General features: G+C 38.8%; 1 protein-coding gene across 5 annotated transcripts in view; it reads right to left on the reverse strand.

Moving 5' to 3' along the window:
* Positions 1-19311, reverse strand: part of LOC101715103 (argonaute RISC component 4) — a 45323-nt gene that overhangs the window by 17347 nt on the left and 8665 nt on the right. For all 5 annotated transcript variants that reach the window (XM_004850940.3, XM_087215296.1, XM_087215295.1 and 2 more), the window contains 11 exons: positions 13315-13435; positions 10440-10621; positions 10121-10257; positions 9885-10019; positions 8842-8929; positions 4921-5068; positions 4572-4691; positions 4312-4440; positions 3961-4094; positions 2516-2700; positions 1201-1360 (listed from right to left, as the gene is read on the reverse strand). In XM_004850940.3, coding sequence (XP_004850997.1) covers positions 1201-1360; positions 2516-2700; positions 3961-4094; positions 4312-4440; positions 4572-4691; positions 4921-5068; positions 8842-8929; positions 9885-10019; positions 10121-10257; positions 10440-10621; positions 13315-13435 — 1539 coding nt within the window. The remainder of the gene's footprint in view (positions 1-1200; positions 1361-2515; positions 2701-3960; positions 4095-4311; positions 4441-4571; positions 4692-4920; positions 5069-8841; positions 8930-9884; positions 10020-10120; positions 10258-10439; positions 10622-13314; positions 13436-19311) is intronic.

Below are 19311 nucleotides of genomic sequence, written 5' to 3' on the forward strand. Positions count from 1 at the left end.
TTTAAAAATTTAACTTTTTGAATAACTCTCACCTGTAGAATTTCACATAAAAACAATATTTGAGAGTTGACAAAGTATGTAGTATTATCTTTTTTTTGGTACCAGGAATTGAACTCAGGACCTTGTGCTTCCCAGGCAGGCACTGTGCAGCTGAGCTACATTCCCAGCAGGTAATATTATCTTGACAGATAAGGAACTCAGGCCCAGAAATCTTAAAAATTCACATGGGCAGCAAAACATACTCTCCTAACTCTTGGTACTTTGCTTAGAATATCATTGCCATCTTCTGGTGTTTAGTTACTCTACAGTCAATCTGACAAATTCAAATTTAAACAAAAAGCATATGGGGCTAGCAGAAGCGGGGGAGTAAAGTTTCTTAACAGGACATAAAAAGACTGATTAAACTCAGACTTGGGCTGGGGATTTAGCTCAGCTCCACTGCGCCTGCCTTGTACCACAAGGTCCTGAGTTTTGGTCCTTGGTACCAAAAACAAACAAACAAACAAACAAAAAACTCAGTCTTATTAACATTAAGAAATTTTAGGGGGTGGGAATATAGCTCAGTGGTAGAGCGCTTGCCCTGGATTTGATCCCAAGAACCTCAGGAGAGTGAGAAAGAAAAGGGGGCGGGGTGGAAGATCTGTCCATTAAAATCTAGCATTTAGGACCGGGGATTTAGCTCAGTGGTTCTACCGCCTGCCCTGCAAGCGCAAGGACCCGAGTTCTATCTCTGGTACCAAAAAAAAAAATCTAGCATTTAGCAGAATGAAAAGACAAAACACAAAATAGGAAAAGATATTTTTAATACCTATATCCTTTCAAGGGTTTATTTCCAAAAACCACAAGGAACTACTACAAATTAATGAAAAAGATAACTCAATATTAAAAATAGGCAAAGAACGGGCTGGGGATTTAGCTCAGTGGTTCCGCTGCCTGCCTTGAAAGCGGAAGGTCTCGAGTTCAATCCCTGGTACCAAAAAAAAAAAAAATTCCTCCTTGGAGAGGCCAATCCTGATGGTCTGATGGGTGGGGTACTGAAAATGTTCTGTTTTTTAACAGTTTGGTTGGTACATGGGTGTATACACATATAAGAGATATATCAAGATGTATATTTGAGACATATATGCTTCACCATAAATTATATTAGATTTTAAACAAAAATGAAAAAAAACAACAACAACCCAGAATTTGGAACCTTACCTTTGATGAGGAACAAGCACGTTGTTGATTCCTCCAAGTTTTGCATTTATCTTCAGGCAAAGGTTGGAAAGGGTTTGGGGTGAAGTTTTCACTACATTTTTTACCTGGACACACTGTGTGGCCATACCTAGAAGAGTATCTCCAACACGTTTCACCTCAGCTACAAAAATAATCATTTTAAACAGTTAAATAGTCTCCTAATTATTAAGACCAAAGGAATAAAACCCCACACATTAACATTTACAGAGCATCTATTATATACTATAAATGGTATTAGATGCTTCTCATGTGTTAGTCCTTTCATCTGCTCAAACCCCAGGGCACTCTTCCCCCTCCCCCAACCATCTTTCACACCCCCCCTCCCCACCCGTGGATAGGTTCTCCCCCTTCTCCATTTTCCCCTTCCCACAGCCCTCAAAGCCAGCCTGCTTCCTTTCTTCTTTGGTGCTGCCTGCCACCACTTGCTCAGTCCCTTAAGGTCCCTTCCCCTACAAGACTGGTCTGGCAAAGGAAACAATTTCCCCACTCATACCAATCCTTTCAACTTTACTTTTTCCCCCTTTTCTCTAAATACTAAGGATAGAATGAACAAAAGAAGCAAATACAGAGAAGACTAAAGACGTGTTATAAAGTTTAAGGGCTGATCTACACCTCCCACAAACTATACTTAGGTGATAACCAAAAAAACTTTGTGTCACTCTTCTTGTAATAGATACAGACTAAGCAATCCTCTTCTTAGGGGCAAACTCCTCTGCTTATCTTCATTCTGATATCCTAAGTGTTTTTCACTAAACTTTGCAGTTCTTCCAGATTGCTGGATTATGGTAGGGTGGTATTGCCTTTCCTGCCCCTAGCCCCATTCTCCAGTAGCCTCTCTACAAGTTGGATAAGGTCATATAGCTGATTGTGGCCAGGAAGATGGAGAGGAAAAAGAAAGTTAGGGGCCAGCAACATTCTAACTAGTGGCTGCTCTGTCAAGCTGGGTACTGAAATAGGCATGATATGATGACATGGAGCAGAAGCTACCGTCTACATTCAATGGACACACAGCAGGAGCAAGAAATAAATCTTTATTTACTTTATTGTTGTTTAGTGTATATATATGGTGTATGTGTGTGGTGTTGGGGATTGAGCCAAGGTCCTTATAAATTTGGGCAAATACTCTACCACCAAGCTATACCTCCAACCACAATCTTTGTTGTTTTAAACCGCTGTGAATTTGGGGTGTTTGTGACGGTAGCATTATCTAGCTTACTCTGATTGCCACATCTATCATCCGAAATCATCCTTCATTCAGCATTAAAAAGGTCCATACCATACACTGGTGTCTTTCCAGGCAAGATAACCACTATTAGCTGTAGGCCCACATATGTCATCTTCAGATGTTTAAACATGGGCTCCACGCTGTCTGCGCCTTGTGCATACTTGCAGAAGCATGGCTGACCCTGGATGGGCATCCCTGCATCCTTGGAGATTTTACGCAGCTGGTCAGTGAAACTCCTGTTAAAGTAGAACCAGTGGTGCAGAACCTTTACTTCAGGGAACATTCATAAACCTCTAAAATCCTTTTTTTCAGTTCTGCAAATTCTTAACCAAAATTATAAACAAAACAGCAAAAAATCTTTAACTAGTTGCTAAAATAAACTGGAAGTGGTATCACTGCAATTATAACAGAGAAGAATCTGTATTAGTAAATTATCAGATTATCACTTTGGATTTTTACGTAAATATAGCTCAATATGGCTCCACTGGGCCCCAGGGGTAGAAGAGCATTCCTATTGAAAGATTTTTTAAAATATTCAAATCAGCAATTCTGTAGTACAGAAAAGAAGGTCAAAATTTCAGGTAACACACATTTTGGTAAGGCTGGTACAAGAAGAATTGGGTTAGCTTATGTTCAATTGAGAACACAGAAACATGCTATCTCAAAATCAGTGTAATTAGGATTGTAATCAAACTTGTAACAGATTTGGTGCCATAACAATATCAAGAGAAATCACTTAAAAGTTGAAATTAATTTTAATTTTTAAATTTTGGATTTAAGAAGTTGCTTCAATCTATGCATGAACCTTTCAGAATAATTTCTTTTGTGTATTTGCCAATTATCTTATAGGGTATCCTTTCTTTCATCCTAGTTTCCTTTTCTTAATTTTTCACCCTTTCTCATTAACTTCCTTTATAGACAACTGTATCTGTATGATGTGAACCAATACTCTTAGCCAGTGTTCTTATTTTCAAAAACTTAGTTTTTGGGCTGGGGATTTAGCTCAGTGATTCTGCCGCCTGTCTCGCAAGCAGAAGGACCCAAGTTCGATCCCCAGTACCAAAAAAAAAAAAAAAACAAAAACTTAGTTTTTATCTTAGCTGGAAAGATACAATTAATACCAAAGGACGCTTTTACTAAAAACTCAAGAATTTGCCAAGTAGCATGGCTTCACCCTTGTTACTCACAAATCTCTGCTCTAAATGTACAGAAGCTGAATCAGATTTTTAATTGGTTTTTTTTGGTACCAGCGATCGAACTCGGGTCCCTGCGCTTGCGAGGCAGGCGGCGGAACCACTGAGCTAAATCCCTGGCCAGATTTTTAATGCAATTTCCAAGTTTGCAATTTCCTATAATGCAATATCTTTTGCATATAGCCAGATGGTATCACTATGGGAGGTGGGGATTTAGTGCCAGTATACGCAGCACATTAACATAAAGATGATATTTTCATATCTGAAGGGAAATTACTAAGCTGGAAACACAAAGATACTCACTTTAGTAAATCTTCCCTACATTGTTTCTGAGGTGCAAAACAAGCAACTGCCCAAACTTTAATTTCAATGCCAGCATAAAACTGCTTTCCTCGCATGTCCCAGACACCCTGGTTGGGTGTGGCTACTGTTTTATTCTTTAAAAAAAACAAAAGGAAACAAAAGAAAAAAGACATTACAATCTAAGGCCATCTTAATGTTGAGAAGGGAATAAACAAAATTCTAGTTGGTATAAGACAAAAACGTAGTAACGAGCACAAGTACAGGTAAATTCAATATCGTATAGCGGGAAAAGTGGATTATAATCTTTTGACTGGTGTGCAAAAAGCTTGCTGAGATAAATGAAAAGCTTACCCGGCCTCCATATTGCAGCATTGGTGCTGGAAGTACCCTGCCTGTGAGCTCTGTCATTTCATTGTGGACAACAATCCCAAATTCTTTAAGGTACGGATCAGGTCCACCCACCATGCTGTTACTCTTCACCTAAGGAACAGGAAAGCCTGCATATATAAAAACCAAAGAGTAACTGTATCCCATCAGGAATTCTCTATTCTCTTTTTTTTTTTTTTTTTCATCTTAGAACTGGCTAATCTTGAAGACCATTCCTTACTGACCAGTCTACTGATTTCTTCCTGCCTGTCAGGAGCAGATCTTGCTGTGGCTTTGATCATTGTGGATGTCTGATTGTCTGTGAGTTTCTTTATACATCGCTGCCCTGCCACTATATTACAGACCTGCCAAGAGACAAGGAGAAATTAGTGTGTATAGTACTGAGCTTCTATATTGTAAACATTTGCCAAACTCATACATCCTCCATTTCCAGAAAAATAAAAATTGTCATATGGTGAAGTTATCTGCTCACAATATTTTAGAAAAACTAAATTCTACTCTAGATTAGAACTCTACTTTCTTTTTTAACTAATTCAAGAGATTGTCAGATTGGCAAAAGAAAATTTAGCTTACCTCAAGTGGTAAGTATGTATGCTTTTGTTCTTGTCCCACTTGGAGACAGGGAAGATGGGGGTATTTCAGCTGCAGACTATACTTTTGCTTAAAATATTGAGCTACTGTACATTCCATAGCTTGACCATTTTCTAGCTGCAAAGGAAAACTATAGGAGAGAATGTCTTCTTAGAAATGTAAGATTTTTTTAAACAAATAAACAAAACCTACAATTTTTACTTTCAATAAGCATTTAAAAATCAAGTGGGGAAAGGAAAATGAAAAGAATTAAGATGTGTTTTGTACATATTTCAAGTCCCCATGATGAATGTAATCATTATGTGCATGTAGTCATAAAAATAAAAAATACTAGAAAAATAAAAATACTAAAGGTTGGGGCTAGAGGTGTGGCTCAGGGGCAGTTTGTCTGGTGACACCAAACAAACAAAAACAAAGGCCAGGCTTTATTTGAGTGCTTTCACTTAACCGATTTTAGTTTTGAACTAGACAACAATTTCACTGACATTTTCCATGTCTGTTTCTGAAGGTAGGGTGAGAAAATGTTTTCATTTAAATTTCAAAGGATGGGCCAGGGATTTAGCTCAGTGGTTCTGCCACCTGCCTCGCTAGCTCAAGGACCCAAGTTTAATCCCTGGTACCAAAAAAACAGAACAATAAATTTCAAAGGTTTTTGTTGTTTTGTTTTGTTTTTCGTAGTACTGAGGACTGAACTTAAGGCCTTTACATGGAGATAAATCTCCAGCTCCTTTTAGTTTTTATTTTGAGACAAGGTCTCACTAAATTGGTAAATTGGCCAGGCTGGGCTTGAACCTGTGAGTCCCATGCCTCAGACTCCCAGACTTCTCCCAGGATTACAGGCATGTGCCACTGTGCTCAGCTTCAAGAGAATTTTTTTTAAAAGAATATAAAACAACAAGAAGCTACAGAATTCATACATAAAAAGTTGAGATCAGTTAACATCTATAGACATAAATACAATCTCTTTCAGGTTTCTTTTTTTTTTCTGGTTTCCCATAGATGATTAAATTTAAATAGGGACTTGGTGTCAGGCACACAGGAGTTTTATTTCCTTAAGAAAAGTCATCATTAAATTAATGTATTAGTTATCGGGGCCACATTTTCAGATCCCTAAACCAGGACAAACAGATGTAGTTAGAGCCAATAAGACCAATATATGAAAATAAGATTGTGCCAGAAGCATGATTAAAGAAAATTTCTTTATTTGGCTCTTCCAGTGGGTAAATTATCTCAAATACTTAGCAAAATGATACACTGAGTCTTGCTTTCTTAACTGCTACAGATATACAAAGTAACAATGTAATGAGGATTATCTATGTGATACTTAAATCTATGTGCCTTAAATCTTTGAGCAAAGATTATATAGGTATGTAAATCTGAGGGCTGGGGATTTAGCTCAATGGTTCCACCGCCTGCCTCACAAGTGCAAGGACCCGAGTTCGATCTCTGGTACCAAAAAAAAAAAGATAGAAGGTATGTAAGTCTAATTATTCTGATAGAATTATATAAATAATTTAATAAAGGGGAATAGTTTTTTCATTTGTTTGCTTTAGTGTTTTGAAGCAGAGTCTCACTATGTAGTTCAGGCTGTCCTTACACTCACTATATAGCCCAGGCTGACCTCACTGCAATCCTCCTGCTCAGCCTCCTGAGTGCTGGGATTATTGTACAGATGTGTGCCATCACACCAGGCTGAAAATTTCAACTTTCTACAACAGGTGATTTTGATATATACTAAAGTTTGAAAACTACAGAACCACAGATGTAAAACAAAGTCAGACAGAAAATAAGGGAGGCAGGGCCTGGGATTTAGCTCAGTGGCACTGTGCCTGCCTCGAAAGCGCAAGGTTCTGAGTTTGAGCCCTGGTATCAAAAAAAAAAAAAAAGAAAAGACAGCCAATAGTTATATTTATGTCAGGCATAAGTTTAATGATGTTATAACAAAACCACCTTCTACATACTGCCAGATCTGACTTCTAATAGTTTGTTTTGTTAAACAAATTTCTATCTACATTCATACTTTTTTCTTCTATTTTCTTTATCCAGTTTTAGTATTAGCACAATATTGATTTCCTAAAATGAGGGGAGAAGTGTTCCTTCTTTTTTCTTCTTTGTTTGACATAATTTATCAGTTAAAATGTATATGAGCCTGCTGTTGTCATATAGGTAGCTTTTCAAGCTAGGAATATACTTTCTTTAATAGGTGCTATTCAAATTTTATATTTCCTCCAGAGTTAGTTTCATTAATTTGTCTTCCAAGGTACTTCTTAGAAGTTGTCAAATTTATTTCGAAAAAGATTTTTGTAATATGCTTTCTATATCCTTTTAAATTCTGTAAAATCTGTGGTAATGTCTCCTAGATCTTGATATTGTAATTTTAAAAATGTATAATTGATATTGTGTAATAGGAAGAAAAGGTCTAAAGGAGCAAGGGAAGTGGGAGGGGTAGGGGAAAGGAAAAAAGGGAAAAGAAAAAGTATGAGAAAAGGAAAAAAATGGAAACAAGGTCTTTGCAAATGGGGAAGGGTGGAGGGGATGAAGGGAGGGCAGGGGAAGGGGAGAAAAATAAGAACCAAGATACATCATGTAATGGTACAAGATCCCAATGATGAATGTAACTCTATTTTATACCTAAAATGTACCAATAAACAATGGGAAAAAAAAAGTTTAATGATGTTGATTACAAGAATAAAACGTATGTATATGGTAATTTTAAAAGCACTTTCAGGGGCCAGGGATTTAGCTCAGTGGTTCTGCCACCTGCCTCAAAAGGGCAAGGTCCCAAATTCGAAACCTGGTACCAAAAATAAATAAATAAAATAAAAAAGCACTTTCATATATATTGTCTTATTTAGGCACCATACTTAGTGAATTAGAAGTTGGGTGGTTAGAAGAATGAGACTAGGGAATTGTAGAGGAACATGCTGCTGGAGAACTTTCCTACCCACTGACAGCTGGAAGAAGTGACAGCCAGCCACAAAGGGAGGGAGAGAAATCTACACAGAAATGCAGTGTAATGTATACCTTCCCATGACAGCATGACATGACTTCTAGACCTCACCAGATCCTTCAGGCTATGTATTGAGAATTCCAACTGTATAATAAATGATGCTGATAAGGACTCTGCATCATTAAATAAAAGTTGATGTAGGCTTAGCACACTGTTTAAAAAGTGTGTTGGATTAAAGGAAGGAAATGTGTTTTACAAATATCTCTACCAGTTGGGTGTGGTGGCAAATGTCTATAGTCCCAGCTCCTCAGGAGGTGGGAGGATCCCTTAAATCCAGGAGTTGGAGGCTGGCCTGGCCAATATAGTGAGATGCCAGCTCAAAACAAAAAGGCAAATAAACCAATATATCAAAAATATTTTAAACTTTTTAAAAAAATTGTACCAAGGAAAGATTCTAGCCAGGTATGGTGGCACACACCTATAATCCCAGCTAATTGGGAGGCTGAGGCAGGAGGGTGAAAAGCTCGACATCATCCTGGACAACTTAGTAAGATTCTGTCTCAAAATAAAAAGGGCTGAGATGTACTTCAGTACTCCCTGGGTTCAATACTCTGTAGTGGGGGGGGGGGGTAGGAAAAAAAGATTCTAGTTAAAAAGTGATAATTACAGTACAACATACCAATTTCTCAAGATGTGGGTAGAGAGAGGGCAATCCTGGGGATTGAACCCAGGGCCACTCTACTACTGAACTATATTCTCAGCCCTTTTTATTTTTATTTTTAAGTTTTTAAAAGATAAGGTCTCACTATGTAGCCCAGGCTGCCCTTGAACTTGCATCTGCCTCGTCAGCCTTCAGAGTGCTGTTATTACTATGGCACTCAGCTCACATGATATTAGTAGCTTCCTTTGTTATCAAAATTATTATCATATTATTTTAGATGTGATTAACATACGTTTGATGACTGGCTGGCCGTCTAGTCACATTACAAACTCGGTATTTTCGTTTCATTTGTCCACAGTGGGTCACCTCAACTTTGAGACCTGAAGTTAAAAAAATAAAAGCCAAAATATCAGTTGTAATTAAAATCATAGTGGGCCTGGGGATTTAGCCCAGTGGTTCCGTTGCCTGCCTTGCAAGCACAAGGTCCTGAGTTCAATCCCCAGTACCACCCCCCAAATATAGTGACAAAAGCAGATTTGTTTTTTGTTTTGTTTTGGGGTTTTTTGGTGGAGACAGGGTCATGTTTTGTAGTTCAGGCTATCCTTGAGCTCACTATGTAGCCCAGCCTGGCCTCGAACTTATGGCAATCCTCTTGCCTCAGCCTCCTGAGTGCTGGGATTACACACATGTGCCACCATGCCTGGCTTGACAAAAGCAGATTTGACTGTTGTCTTCAAAGAGTCATGACCCTGTGTAAGTTAAAAGTTGCAAGAATATGGGAATAATTTCACCACTTATAGGTAAAAACAAAAATTTTAAAAAACCTTCAGCTAAGTAGAGTAAATTAGAACCCAGATAATCTGAGATGCTCAATGTACTTTAATATATTAATTCAGTCAATAAATATCTATTAAACATCAACTATGTTCTGATCTCTATTCTCAGGTTTATAGACAGCCCTCATGAAGCTTTTACTGTAGTAGGAAAAGATAGCTAATTATAAGAAAAGAAGAAATTCCAAAGGATAATAAATGAATTTGTGTTATCTTAGTAAAAGGGAAATTTTTAAATGGTAAAAGTAGCATTTACTGAGTTCCTGATATATGACAGGTACACTGCTAGAAAGCTTTATAAATTTAATTACATTTGATTCTCACAAGCTTTGGAAGGCATATGTCATCATCTTTACCTCTGAGGTGAGTAATCTGAATAAACTAACACTGAAACAGCAGCTAAGAAACTTGACCGAGGCTGGGACGGAGGCCCAGGTCTAACTGCAGAGCCCGGGTTACTTGTACCGTACTGAGCTGCCTCTCCAAGACTGCAAATACCCACCTCTGATTTCTTTGGTAAACTTGACACGCTGAGAATCTGTTAGAGGTTTGGTCTGTTCATTGATGTTCTGAATGTCTAAAACCTCACACATGAACTCAATGATGGGCTGAGCCCGGTAGAAAGCAGTCGCAGATACTAACCAACAGAGAAAAAGGATATTTAGCTTCAGGGAAAAGGGAAGGGCCCCAAACAAACAAAAAGCCAGGAGGCGATGGATAAAGAGAGTTCCTGCATACCATCGATATTAAGCATCATATTCCACATTGCAGGTCTCACAGACTGGTGAAAGCCAAACCAAACTTCTCTGCCCCCTCCCAGAGGGTGGTAGTAACCTTCGGGAGGTGAGAAAAAAGAACGGCCCACCGGAGTATACCTGAAGAATGAGAGTTCACCATGTTTCACAATAAAAACTTGAAAAGTTTTTCACTTCCCTCTCAACTTAGTGTACTGAAACCGAGTTTTAACTACGACTTAAGTAGCGACCTTTCAGCGGCTAACTACAACCAACCAAGAAGTCTGACATTTGTGGGAAAGAATCCAAACCAAAGTACTAACCTCATAGAGGGAAGGTGTCTTGTGATAACATCAAGTGCTTGTACTGAGTCGTCCGGGACTTCATTCAAGTGCCCAGCTAAAGCTTCTAAAAGCAACTGAAGGCTCACAACTGACACCCATTGAACAGACACTTTGAAGGTTTGGTCTTTACCCTCACCTGGGAGGGTCACCTCCATGTCAACCTACAGAAAAAAAATATATATACAAACATAAATATTTATAAAGGCTACAGGAAAGATCCCAAGAATATTCAATATGTATATATTTAAAGATATTTATTCTTTTCTGTCATTGCAAAACACTGGAAAATTATACAACTGTTAAAAATAAGACATCAAGGATTTGGCTGAGTGGTGCCGTTGCCTGCCTCACAAGCGCAAGGTCCTGAGTTTGATCCCTAGTACCAAAAACATAAAAATAAAAATAAGGCGGGCCAGGGATTTAGCTCAGTGGTTCTGGTGCCTGCGGTGTAAGCGCAAGGTCCTGAGTTCAATCCCCAGTACCAAAAAAAAAAAATAATAATAAGACAGATGGTACAATCAAGATAAACCTTGAAAACAGTAAGACAAACATAAAAGGACAAATATTGAAGATTCTACTAGGTAATTTTTTGTTTGTTTGTTTTGTTTTTGGTACTGGCGATCGAACTCGGGTCCTTGCTATTGCGCAGCAGGCAGTGAAACCACTGAGCTAAATCCCCGGCCCTGAAGATTCTACTTATATGAGGTACCTAGAATAATCAAATTCATAGATACAAAAAGGAGAATAGTGGCTGCCCATGACCAGAGGCAGTGAGGTAGGGGGAGTTACTGCTTAATGAATCACAATTTCTGTTGGAGATGATGAAAAAGTTCTACAGGTGGTGGTAATGGTTGCACAACAATGTAGATGTATTTAATGCCAGTGAATTGTAGACTTAAAAATGGTTAAGCTGGGTGTGGTAGCATACTTCTGTAATCCCCACACTCTGGGAGACTGAGGCAAGAGGATCACAAATTTGAGCCCAGCCTGGCTTAGTGACTTAGTGAGACCCTGCATTAAAATAAAAAATAAAAAGTGCTGGGTGTGCAGATCAGTGTGAAGGCCCTGGGTTAAGTGCTCAGGATGAGTGGCGGGGGCGGGGTGGGAGGCACAGTTAAAATTAATCATGGGTGGTGATACATATCTGGAATCCCAGTTACTTGGGAGGCTGAGGCAGAAGGATCAGAAGTTTGAGCCAGCCTGGACAACTTATTGAAACCCTGCCTCAAAATAAAAATTTTTTTAAAAGGGCTGAGGAAGCCAGGCATGGTGGTGCATATTTATAATCCCAGCACTGGGGAGGCTGAGGCAGGAGTTCAAGACCAGCCTGGGATACACAGTGAGTTCAAAGTCAGCCTGAACTACATAGCAAGATCGTGACTCAAAAAGCCAAAAAAAAAAAAAAAAAATTCTGAGGATGTAGCACAGAGGTAGAGCACTTTACTAGCATGTGTGAGGCCTTGAGTTAAATCCCAAGTACTACAAAAGAAGAAAAAAAGAAAGTTTAAAATAGTCAATTTTAAATCATATATATTTTATCACAAAAAATTAATTTGTTGAGCTGGGGATTTAGCTCAGTGGTTCCGTTGCCTGCCCTGCAAGCACAAGGACCCAAGTTCGATCCCCAGTACCAAAAAAAAAAAAAAAAAAAAATTTAATTTGTGGTGTCACATGCCTGTATACCCAACACCTAGGAGACTGAGGCAGGAAGTTTGAAGCCAACCTGGATTACAATAGGAAATTCAATAGGGAGTTATGGACTCCATAACAAGACCCTGTCTCAAAAAAAAAAAAAAGGATGATATGCTATATACATATACATAAATGACCCTCATAAAATATCTAAAAATACACATACCAAACCATTAGAGTTGTTTTCTTTAAAAAAGAAAATGAGTACAATGCATCCCTAGTATGCATGAGTTGCTGGGTTCAAATCCCAGCTTAGGGGGGGCAATTTTTTTCTATCAATAAAGCTGAAACTTCCATTTAAAAAAAAATGAAATTAACTGATGCAAACAAATTGAAGAAATAATCCAAAGCATTTCCTGGTTATATGAATAAGTTTATAATGAGCATATATGCACATATAACTTTTTAAATTTAATAATTAAAAAAATAAATTTAATAATTTTTTTTTTGCAGTCCTGGGATTGAACCCACAGACTTGTGCATAGTAGGTAAGTGCTCTACCACTGAATTGGAACCCCAGCCCTATTTTTTTTGGTACTGGGGATTGAACTCAGGACCTTGAGCTTGCAAGGCAGGAGCTGGAACCACTGAGCTAAATCCCTGGCCCTCCAGCCCTATTTTTAAAAAAAATTTTTTTTTGGTACCAGGGATTGAACTTGGGACCTTGTGCTTGCGAGGCAGGCGCCAGGACCACTGAGCTAAGTCCCTGGCCCTTTTGAAAATTTTATAAATAAATGTTTAAAAGAGTACTGTGCCTTATAAATTTGTTTTCTGAATTATAATTCAGAATATAATTCTGAACTATAATTTATTTATAAATCTGAATTATAAGGCTGGGGATTTAGCCTTGCAAGCTTAACGTCCTGAGTTTGATTCCTGGTACCAAAAAAAAAACAAACCTCCACTGTTCAGATTCAGGTAGTACTTTATTGAAGTGATTTTGAGATATACATAAAGATGACACAATCAACCTAAATTCTAATTCTTATCTCATGTTCAATTATCAGTTAACTAAGAGACCAAAGAATATGGACAGAATAACAAATCTATTATTACTATGAAAAACAACTCCAAGAACTGAAGCGTGACTAGAAAGGAAAACTTTTTTGTCATATGTAATGATTAATAACTGACCTAAGTACTTCTTGCTGTCGACACTTACCCTATCACGTCCGATTGGCAGTGGGTGTGCTGTGTACATATTTCTTTTGCCATCATAGCCAGGCTGTCGATCACCAAATATTTGCATCTTGAAGTGCCGCACCATTGTATCTACTACCTCCCTTAACAGTAATAGAGACAGTGGCAGTTAGCATTAAGAAGCGGTAAACAGTGTCACTGTACCTCAGGGATCTAAATTCACATCTGCAATCCCAGCACTCTGGAGGCTGAGGCAGGAGGATCAAAAGTTGGAGCCCAGGGGCCGGGGATTTAGCTCAGTGGTGCCACCGCCTGCCTCACAAACACAAGGTCCTGAGTTTGATCCCTGCTACCAAAACAAACCAAAAAAAAGAGGGATAATAACGAAGGGGGCAGTAAAAGAAGAGTGAGCATATAATTATTGACATCTTCTCAAACTCCTCTCCTATAATAAACAGCCTCAAAAAATAAAAATACAAAAATAAACAGCCTCTTTAGAAGAATCTATTTTAGCCAGGCGTGTGTGACTCACGTCTGTAATCCCAGCAACCAGGAGGCTAAGGCAGGAGGATTCCCAAGAGTTTGAGACCAGCCTGGGCTACATAGTGAGTTTAAGGCCAGTCTGAACTACATAGCAAGACTGTCTCAAAACAAACAAGAAAGAAGGGGGGGGGGAGAAAGAAAGAAAGAAAGAAAGACAAGAAAAGAAAAGAAAGATATGTTTCAGATATCCAAATTTCTCAATGGATGTTCACCATCAAAAAATGTTTGTTATCAAATCAATATCCTTTCTTAAATGTACTGGTTTTGGAAAAGAGAATAAAATTCAAAAATCTAAAGACCACTACATTTAAGATGGATGATGCTCAAGTGAATAGATTGATCTCTTTGTCTAATCCTTACTTATTATTCTGCACACTGTCTTGTTTCATTCCAAAGAGTTCCCAAGCAGTGTACATGGGAGGATGTCCTAAAATAGTCTCATTCCAAAAAAGATACTGATATAGTTTCTTTTAGAATAAAATCCTTTCTCTCATATTGCACAGATGCCAGATCACACCATATGCAGACTCTGAAATAAATGCAGCGACAAGGAAACAAGTATACAGTTTCAGATGTGGACATATCTGGATGTGTGAGATTTTTGAATGTTGGAGTGAGTAAGTGCTTTGTCTTACCAACGTTAAGAGAGGCAAAATATACCCCAAACTAGTTAATGCATTAATATTACCACAAATGCAATCTGTGGAAATATCACGTTTACAAACCAAATCATACAACTTAAAAAAGATCGATGGAGAAATATACTAGTATCATATATTCCCACTTTGAAAAAGCTGACTTAAGAACTACACATTCTTGCCTGGAAGTGGTGATACACAGTGCAATGCCAGCACTTAGGAGGCTGAGGCAGGAGGATCATGAGTTCAAGGCCAGCCTGGGCAACTTAGACTGTCTTAAAATTTAAAACTTTTTTTTCTATTTAAAGAGCTGAAAATGCAGCTCAGTGGTAGAGCACGTGTATAGCATGAACAAGGGCCTGGGTCCCATAACAAGTACCACAAAGAAAACCAAAAATAAAACAAAACTATACATTTTTTCCTATTAGAGAAGGGTAATTTCTCATCTTACATTCTTAAATTATAACCATAAAGAATTTTATAACATTTTATGACATTTTTACCACTATTTTCACTTAATCTTCATACCCTTGTGAGACAAACGGGGCAATGATTATTATTCTCAAAAAAAAAAAAAAAATTGAACTTGCCTAGCAAGAAGTCCTGGGTTTAATCCCAGGAAGGAAAATTCAGGATGGGCAAGTGACTGCCCCTTGTCACAATGATTAAGTGGTGAAGCTGCATGATCTTGGACAAGTTATTAAATCTTTCACATACCTGTTCTTCCATATGTAAAATTATGGTAATAATTAAAAACTCTTACCTCAAAAAGTGGTTGCATTAAGCAAAGATAAGCATATTTCCCACAAGAGGCTACTTATTCTGATCTCATGGGGACATCCTTTCAGAGTTTTCTCATTCTCCTTAGTAACCAATTTTCTCCTTTACTGGATTCTTCTCTTCAGCATACAAATACTCTGTAATTTTTCTCTTCTTAAAATATTAAACTTTTTTAGCTGGGTGTGGTTGCACACACCTGTAATCCTAGCACTCTGGGAGGCTGAGGCAGGAGGATTTCAAGTTTGAGCCTAGCCTGGGCAAGTCTGTGACTTAATGAGAATCTGTATCAAAATAAAAAAGATCTGGGGCTATAGCTCAATATGAAGGTCCTGGGTTCAATCTCTAGTATCACAAACAAACAAAGCTTTCTTGACCTCACTTCCTCCAATTTTAAACATTCCATTTCTCTGTTTCCCATGGCATCAACTCTTTTTAAGGAGTTACTTGTCCCCTTTCTCTTTTAGAACCTTTTGACCTGCCTGGCAGCACTGAGTGGAGAGGAATTGTCTGCTTAATAACAATAAACACCAGGGCTGGGGATTTAGCTCAGTGGTTCCACTGCCTGCCTTGCACTCTCAAGGACCTGAGTTCGATCCCCGGTCCAAAACAAACAAACAAACATAACAATAAACACCTGTCCTCACAGGCACACAGATGTTTAAGTAAGTTGAGATACTACCATTGGTAACCGCTGTGTTGTACTTGCCAAGTTGCAGCAGCTCGCGAAACTGTCTGATACACACAGGTTTCAAGTGAACTGTGTGTGTCCCAAGCCTTCGCCCAAGTTACCACTGCACTGAGCCCTTCCCCATACAGCATTCTGTTGTCACCTACCACAGTTCTTGTTCAAGGCCTGTGAAATCGAGCCATGCAAAAGACTGCTAAAATCACATCATAATGCAAAAAATTTATGATCCTGTGAGGCTGCATTCTTAGCTGGCCAGGGCTGTGAGTTAGACACAACTCTTCTAAGGGCTTTTCCTCCACCAAAATTATTTTTATCAAGGTCCCCAGTGAGCTCCACTATGCAAAAGTCAATGTTCCTTGAACATGAAATGATACATTTCCCAACTTCAAACATCTTTGTTCCTGTGCTTCCAGGGCACTCTCTTCTGGTTTTCTCCTTCGGTGGCCTCTCCATGCCACCCTTCCTAATACTTCCTCATCTCCAACTTTAATGGGCTCAACCTTGGAGTCCTATTTTCTCTAACTTTCTTCCCATGTGGCTTTCATCCAGTCTCGTGCCTTTTGCCTGCCAACATGCTCACCACTCTCTATGTCCATTTCAGCATGGACCTGTCCCCTGAATCGAACTTCATATATTTAGCCTCTTGCTCAACATCGCCAGTAGCATATCAAATAGACGTCACAACCTGAGCATCTCCAAAAACACACAGGTGTCCTGATCTACCATCCCTGCTACCTCCTCACATAGTTCTGCCCATCTGATAAAACACAACTCTTTTTTTCTCACTTGCTCAGAACAAAGCCCTATAATTAATCAGGACTACTTTCATTCACATTACTCCATATTCAATCCATTAGCAAATCTTGACACTACCTTCAGAATACAGTATTTTAGGCTGGGGATTTAGCTCAGTGGTTCCGCCGCCTGCCTCACAAGCGCAAGGGCCCAAGTTCGATCCCCGGTACCAAAAAAAACCCCCAGTATTTTAGAATATGGGGCTGGCATGTAGCTCAAGTGGTAGAAGGTATACTTAGCATGCACAAGGTTCATTTTCTCTCTCTCCCTCCCTCCAATGTGAGAACAACAAACTTGTAGAATCTCATCTCTTCTAATCACTATTACTTATACTATACAAACCTAAGCCACCATCCCTTCTCACTTGAATTATTACATATACTTTCTAATTGATCTCCTTGGTTTTCATCTTTACTCACTGGGTCTATTTTCAACACAGCTGCCACAGCAATCCATTAAAAATCTAAGTCATGGGCCGGGGAGTTAGCTCAATGGTTTTGCCACCTGCTGCGCAAGCACAAGGACCCGAGTTTGATCCCCAGTACCAAAAAAATTTAAAAAATTAAAATCTAAGTCATACGATGTGGCTATTCAAAACCCATCTAACCAGAATAAATGCTATAGTGCTATGACTACCTACAAGATCATATGATGTTTTATTTTTCTTCACCAACTAATGCACAATGTTGTTAGCATGCTTGCCTGTTTATTTTTGAGATAGGAGCTCACTGTGTAGTCCAGGCTGTCCTTGAACTCATGATCCTCTAGCCTAAGCCTCCCATGTGCTGGCATTACAGGTGTGAGGAACCACACCTGGCTTTCTTTATCTAGTTTTGGTCTTCTCCATTAGAATATAAGCTCCTAGAGGCCGGGGATGTAGCTCAGTGACACCGAACCTGCCTGGCATGTGTAAGGTCCTAAATTCAATCCCTAGTACTGGGGAAGAACAAAAAAAAATTATACATATGCTCCTCAAGAGTATGACCTTAAAAAAATAGCCTAGAGGTCTTTTTTTTTTTCTCCTTCTAACCTATTATGCCATGAATTCATAAGGCACAGGTTCCAACAGTTCAGAATCCTTTCCTTTGGTTCTAACAAGGTGTGCTTTTCTAGGTAGAGTGGGCTGGTGCTTCAGTTGAACCCAGGTGCCTTTGTCTTTGGCGTTTTTCTCTTTCTTTTTTTGGTACTGATGATTGAATCCAGGGCTTCATAAATGCTAGGTAAGCGCTCTACTACTGAGCTACATCCTCAGCCCTTTTTGAACTTTGAGTCTCACCAAGTGGCCCAGCTAGGCTTGAACTTTCTATCTTCCTGCCTCAGCTTCCTGAGTAGCATGGATCATAGGCATGCACCACTGTGCCTGCCTTGGCTTCCTTCTTTTTCTGATTATTTTTCTGCACACATTTCAAGAAGTTATCTCTGCTCTTAGAGTACTTTATATGCTCAATAGTCACACAATTCTCCTGGCAAGATACAAGTTAAGGAACTTGTTTGTTTACAACAATAAAGACTGTGTGCTGGGTAAACCAGTGTAGACTCTTCCAATTTTTCCACTGTAAAATTTCTGAGATATTCCTTTCAGAACAGCACCCATTCCCTTAATATCTACAATATCACCTTTCCTACAGATTCACATGTATGTGACCAAAGGTCTAATTCCAGGTTTTCTAAAAGGCCTAGAGGACATATTCCAGCTCCCTTTCCTCTTTTCCTTTGTGTTCATCATTTTGGTGGATTAATGGAAGATGGGTTATTGGAAGATGATGGTTCCAGCCACAAGACAAGAACAGGAACTTTTTCCTATTTGTTTATGTTGTATTCTCACAGCACAGAACAATACACAGCAGATAGGAAGCATTCAATACAATATTTGTGGAACTGGTTGAAATGTTTTGTTATTTTGTGGTACTGGGTATTTGAACACAGAATCTACCCATTGAATGTCCCCCATTTTGTATTTTAAGACTGTGTCTTGCTAAGTCATCCAGGCTGGGCTTGAACTTGGGATCTTTCTGCCTCAGCCTCCCAAGTGCTGGGATTACAGACATGCACTACCACCATGCCTGGTTGAATGGATAAAAGTTAACCATCATCTCTACTTTTTTTGTTTGTGTTTTGTTTTGAGACAGGGTCTCACTTTGTAGTTCAGGCTTGTCCTGAACTCACTATGTAGCCCAGGCTGGCTTCAAACTTTCGGGGATTCTCTACTTCAGCCTCCCAAGTGCTGGGATTACAGGCATGCGCCACCACACCCGGCGATCATCATCACTACTTTTACTATGATTGATCTCAGTTATACCATGAGCAAATAATTACAAGCTCACATCATACCAACTATACCAAAAGCCAAAGTAATAATCTCTAATGAAAAAAATATAGTACAGGGCTGGGGATTTAGCTCAGTGGTTCCGGTGCCTGCCTCAAAAGCACAAGGTCCTGAGTTTGATCCCTGGTACCAAAAAAAAAAAAAGATTCTTCTTTTTCTAAGAATGCTCTTGCTGTCACATGAAATATTTTGTACTATATATATATATGTATATATATATATATATGTGTGTGTATATATATATATATA

This window comes from Heterocephalus glaber, unplaced genomic scaffold, assembly GCF_053883595.1.
Source record: "Heterocephalus glaber isolate CG9 unplaced genomic scaffold, H.glaber_assembly_v1.0 deba00001452, whole genome shotgun sequence".
Classification (NCBI taxonomy): Eukaryota; Metazoa; Chordata; class Mammalia; order Rodentia; family Bathyergidae; genus Heterocephalus; species Heterocephalus glaber.